Raw genomic sequence first — 6090 nt, 5'->3', positions numbered from 1 at the left:
ATCGTAGTCGATTCCTTCTTGTTGTTAATATCCTTTGACTACAAGACGTGCCTTGTTTCGACAAATGATTCCTTGATCGTCAGTCTTGTTTCTGTATACCCATCTTGAACCTATAACAGTAACATCGGGTGGAGTAGGAACAAGATTCCATACGTCGTTTCTTTCAAATTCTGCTAGCTCTTCTTGCATAGCTTTTACCCAGTCTGGATCTTTTATAGCAGAATGTATGGTTTTGGGTTCATTTGTGGATAAAAAGGCTCCAAATAAACATTCATTTGTGGATGCGGCTCTAGTATGAATGGCTAAGTTGGGATCTCCGATGATTTGGTCAGTTGGATGATTTCTGGTCCACTTTATTAAGCGATTCTCTTCCACGATAATAATTGGAGTTTCAGTATCCCATTGTTCTTCTCCAGGAGTTTCATCTTGGAATAGGTTTGAAGGTTCCCCCATAAATGATGCATTGGGGTTGTTTTGGCTATTTGGGGATTGGGCATTTAAAGGAGGATTTGGTGTTTGTTCCAAAAGAGGAAGTATGTGTTGGTGGTTCCCCCTCGAATTGATCTGCATCATTTTGGTTTGTTTGTGGAATAACTTCACTGGGTGTTCCTGTAGGATCAATTAAAGTAGTTAGAAGTTCAGAATTGTAAGCAGTTTTTGGTTGTTCAAAAAGTAAATCAAGATCGATTTCAATGTCTATGTCAGGAGAAGGTGTTTGTTGAATTGGATTTTGAAAAATATTTTCAATCATTTTTGAACCAAAATGTTCACGATCCGATTTCCTGACATAAAATTCATCGAAATGAACATCGGTACTTTCTTCAATTACTCTGGTACGTTTATTCAGTACTCTATAAGCAGCTGAAGAAAATGAGTAACCAAGGAAAATTCCTTCGTCCGACCTTGATTCAAATTTTGAAAGGTGATCTTTATTGTTCTTTATGAAGCATCGACAACCAAAAATATGGAAAAATTTGATGTTTGGTTTTCGGTTGTTAATGACTTCATATGGTGTTTTATGAAGATGTTTATGGATTAAGGAACGATTTTGAGTATAGCAAGCTGTGGCTATTGCTTCTGCCCAGAAGTATTGTGGCAGATCAGCGAAGATAAGCATTGATCTTGCAGCTTCACATAGAGTTCGGTTCCTTCTTTCGACAACACCGTTCTGTTGTGGAGTGTATGGGGCTGAGAAGTTATGTTCAATTCCTTTGTCTTTGAGAAATGAATCTAGAGTATTGTTTTTGAACTCTAAACCATTATCACTTCGGATTCTTCGAACAGGTCGTTTCAGCTTCAGCTCGATTTGTTTGATGAAGTTGATCATCTCTAGGTGCTTCTGATTTTAGTCTTAAGAAAAAGACCCAAGTAAAGCGCGAGAAACCATCAACGACAACAAGAATGTACTTCTTCCCTTGTATGGTTTGGGTTTTGGCAGGGCCACAAAGGTCTATGTGCAACAATTCTAGTGGTTCGGATATACTAGATTCTGAGATGCTTTTGTGAGTGGATCTAGAAAGTTTTCCTTTTTCACATGCGGCACAAAGAGTTTCGTTATCAAGCTTCAGAAGTGGTAGCCCTCGAACAAGATCATCGCCGATTAATTTGTTGATGTACCCAAAGTTTAGATGGGAAAGGCGACGGTGCCATAACCAACTAATATCTGCTGGGGCTTTAGATAGCAGACATATATCGGGTTTACCGTAGATAAGATCCATGTCAAGTGGATACATATTTCCGGCACGGTCAGAATCAACTATAACATCTTTTGTTTTGGCGTCCATGATCAAGCTTCGTTGTTTGGTGAAATGAACTTCAAGATTGTTATCACACAGTTGAGAAACACTGATGAGGTTGTGTTTCAGGTCATCGACGAAGGCAACTTTCTTTATGGTAAAATTACCATTTGTTATGTTTCCATAACCTTTGATTTTTGCTTTCATGTTGTTTCCGAAGGTAACATCTTGATTGGTTTGTATAGGTTTGAAGTCACGTAAGTAGTTCCGGTTTCCTGTCATATGCTTGGAGCAGCCACTATCAATATACCATGTATCATCATTGGGTTCTCCAGCATTAAGTACCTACAATTAGACAGAAAGTTTAGGTACCCAAATCTGAATGGGTCCTGGTTTGTCAGTTGTTATTTTGGGTGCTTTGCTTGATGAATTTCTTTTATCATTTGACTTCACATTGTTGTAATGGTTTGGTTTATGACAATGGAATGGTTGAGGTTTGATTTGATCTATTAAGTTTACCCAAAATGTGATTTGTTTTTGAAAGCCTGTGGGTTGATAAGATCTGTGATTTGGTGAAAGATATCCTAGATGTGAAGGTTTGTTTGAAAAGTTTTCTTCATATCTGGGATGTGATGGGCGGTTTTGAAAAGCTTTTTGATGATGATGGTTTGAAACTTTCTGATGTGATGGTTTTTGAAAGTTCCTTGAATGATTAAAAGTGATATCTTGAAAGCGGTTTTCAAAAGGTTTTGGAAAAGGTTTTGGTTTTTGTTTGGAAACCTGTTTATGAGGTATGACGTAGGGTTTAACTGGTTTCTTTGGTTGGTTTTCAAAAATGTTTGGCATGATAAGTGGGGTTTTGGTGACTTGAATGGATTTTTTGCTTGTTTGTTGTTTCTTGGAGTATTTTTGTCCCACACTAGTTTTTCCAACAATTGATGAAGTCATTGTAGGAAAAACAGTTGGTATAGAAGTACTACCATCCTCATAAGAGGAATTTTCTCCATTCAAAAAGTTTTTGAGTTTAGTGGTTCCATCGGTATGTTTGATTTGGTGAGTTAAAGAACTTGCAGAGTTTGTTTCAGAATTTACAACTCTTTTGAATGACTTTTTGGAAACACTGAAAGCAATATCATCTGGACTACAGTTGATAACTGTTTCGTCATCTGAATCCTCCTCATTAAGAGATGTGAAAAGATCTGGTAGAGTAGATTCAGAGTTTTCACAATTCGTCATGTTTTCCTGTTTTGCTTGTTTAATTTCAAAGGATTCTCTTCCAATTCCTGGTCTATAATTCGTATCAATTTTGCCAGTTCCTAAGGTGTTTGCCTTTGTGAAAATATCATCACTTAGTTTTCTAGCAACTTTGATAGAATCCATATTCCACATCAGTCTTTTATTCTCGGTTTTAAGAGAATTGATTTGTTTTAAAGAATCAGTCAGTTTTTCATTTAGAATATTGTATTTATCAGTTGATTCTTGAAAGTCTTGTTTCAACTGAAGGATTTCCATTTCTAAAACATCTTTTGTTTCAGAAGAAATGATTGACTGATCTTTTAGTTCCAAATCCCTTTTCTGAATTAGGGACTGATTTAATTGTTCCAAGACGTGATTATAATCTTCTGATTTTCTTTCAACGTCTCTTTCCAATTTGCTTTTAGTTCTTGTTGATTCTCCAAATTTGAGTTGCAAGGTTTGTAACTCAGATTTGCAAATATCATAATTGACCATTGTGTCATGATATGTTTTGAGATCAGTTTCCAGACTAGTCTCAATTTTGGTTATGTGGGACTCAAAAATTGTTTTGGAAAAACCAAGTTCAGAGATCATAGACCATACCTGTTCTATGACGTTTGGAGCTCTTGAAGGTATTTCAACACCAGCTACGAAGCAGAAGTTTGATTGTGCTTGTTCATTATCAGCTTCGTCATCAGATGTTGGCCAGTATTCCACGCTTGGTTCATGGATTGCCATCAATGCTTTTTGCTTTTCTTGGTTTTCCAGTTTCTTCAATTCATCGGCTCTTTGAGCATAGTATGTTGAGTCTTTGATTTTGGTTTTGTTTTTGGCTCGGCATTCTCTGGCATAGTGATTTGTTCCTTTGCAGTTGTGACAAATGATCACTTCTTCATCACTTTCATCCTTTTGACTTTTAATCGGTAGTCTTTCAGGTGCTTGAGTTTGGGTTTGTTGGGAAGGTTGAGAATGGTTTTGTTGGAATCCAAAATTTTGGTTGTTTTGAAAACCATTGTTTTGATTGTTGTAACCTTGATTTTGGAAACCTCTGTTTTGATTTTGAAAACTGTTGTTTGGATTGTGATTATGACCTGAGTTGGGATCGTTTTGAAATCCCTGGTTTTGAAAACCTTGGTTTGAGTTATTTTGGAAAGAAGGTCTTTGAGAATTTTGTCCAAAGTAAGGTCTTGGTTGAAAACCTGAGTTATTTTGTCCAAAAGACGGTCTTGGTTGAAAACTTGAGTTATTTTGTCCAAAAGATGGTCTTGTTTGAAAATTTGGTCTAAAGTTTGATTGACCATGATTTGGGATAAATCTCTGGAGATTTGTGTTTGCAACCAAAGCACACAGTTGTTGATAATCTGCTTCATCATTTGAATCAGACTGGAAGGATTGGTTTTGAAAAAATGTAGTCTGATTAAAATGATTAAAGTTTTGATCATTGTAAGGTGTTTGGTTTTGAGAAGTTGTGGACACAAGAGCAAGTGGTCCTCCAAAAGCTGCAATGGTTGGTGGGTCAATCGAGGATTCATACGATTGAAGTTCTCCATACAAATTGTACAAAGATTCGGTATGAATAGCTGGATTTCCCTGAATAATGAGTTTAACCATTTTCCAGCTTTCGAAAAGATTGTTTAAAAACTTGAGATTTATCTCGTGTTGTGTCTTTTTGATACCCAAATTGTTCATTTTAACCATAATCAAATTGAACCTATCATGAGCATCATGGATAGTTTCTGATGAAAGCATTTTGAAATTATCGAATTCATTCAAAACAGATGTTCTTTTGTTTCCGATAATTCTTTTATTTCCACAAAAACGATTTTTCAAATTTTCCCAAATTTGATTTGCGGTTAACATCATAATGTCATCCATTTGACTTAGAATACTGTGAGGTATTCCAGACACAAGTTCCTTTTTGGCTTGGAGTTCCAACTTTCTTATGATATCGGTTTGAGTGGCTTGATTCGTAGCAAGAGTAGCCATATTTTCTGGAGTAACATATGTTCCTTCTACACACTTCCAGATATCTTCATTTATAGCGTTAAGATGAAGATTCATACGGCCAACCCACGAATTATACTCTTCAGGAATAAGTATGGGTGCCCGTGAACCAGATCCTAAGCTATTTGCAATGGACACAGAGTTCATGTTGGAGTAATTTGCCAAAGACATTTTTTTTTTAAAAGGATTTTGAACAAGTGATATTAAAATGAAATTTTTAAAGACAAGCTTATGGAAGGTTTATAAACGCTATAACCAAAAGTTTTTCGACAAAAATTTCAAGGTAAATCACACAAGCTCTGATACCAATTGTTGGATATTATTCCTTTTATATCAGCTCAGATACCGATTGTTGGAAATATAAAAATCTGATTACCACAACAAAAGGTTCGGCTACCAATTACTGTGTGACAGATATATGAGTTAAAGGTATAAGATATAGATATATATAAAGAATAATAATTGCGGAATAAGTATAAATATGAAAGCTATAATAATATAAATGACTGTATTTAAATGACGTAAAGCTATAAATAATATAAATGACTGTATTTAAATAACATAAAGCTATAAATAATATAAATGAATATATTTAAATGACATAAAGCTATAATAAAGTATATAAGTATATAAATATATATCAAGTAGGTTCGTCAATAAATTGACTGAACTGGACTCGTGGAACGACTGGTCGATATTTGTTCTCTTGGAAGGACCGGTCGATATTGGGACTCTTGGAACTACTGGTCGATATTTGTTCAAAGATCAATCTGGTATTTGATAAGTAGTAAAAAGTTCCTTTTCATGTAAAATGGGTTGTTTACAAAACAGTGCAAAATACACGAGTCATGTATTTGTATACGGGTATCGGGTGTTTTGAGGAGATTTGATGAGGTTGGAGTGGGTATTTGGAGGGTGTTAGGAGGTGGAATAAGGTTGTAATTTTGGTGGTGTAAGGCAGCAAAGATGGTGAAGTTGAAGGAGCTTTGGGTGGTGATGGATGTAGATTTTCGGAGTAAATCTCTCTGGATAGCCAATTCTCTCTCGCGTCTCTTTGGGGTTTCCCGTGGTCAAAATCGTCCACGAAAATTTCTAGATGTAGGTAATGTCCTGA

General features: G+C 35.7%; 1 protein-coding gene across 1 annotated transcript; it reads right to left on the bottom strand.

Annotated features, from left to right (window-relative positions):
* Positions 1-1262: 1262 nt before the first annotated feature.
* Positions 1263-5147, bottom strand: LOC128134220 (uncharacterized). The gene is made up of 4 exons (XM_052771702.1): positions 4668-5147; positions 4271-4562; positions 2697-3835; positions 1263-2081 (listed from the first exon to the last, which is right to left on the bottom strand). The coding sequence occupies exons 1-4, from the start codon at positions 5145-5147 to the stop codon at positions 1263-1265; spliced, it is 2730 nt and encodes a 909-aa protein (XP_052627662.1).
* Between the last annotated feature and the right edge of the window lie 943 nt (positions 5148-6090).

Source organism: Lactuca sativa, chromosome 5, assembly GCF_002870075.4.
Source record: "Lactuca sativa cultivar Salinas chromosome 5, Lsat_Salinas_v11, whole genome shotgun sequence".
NCBI classification, from domain to species: domain Eukaryota; kingdom Viridiplantae; phylum Streptophyta; class Magnoliopsida; order Asterales; family Asteraceae; genus Lactuca; species Lactuca sativa.
This window is presented reverse-complemented; position numbering and strand designations above follow the sequence as displayed.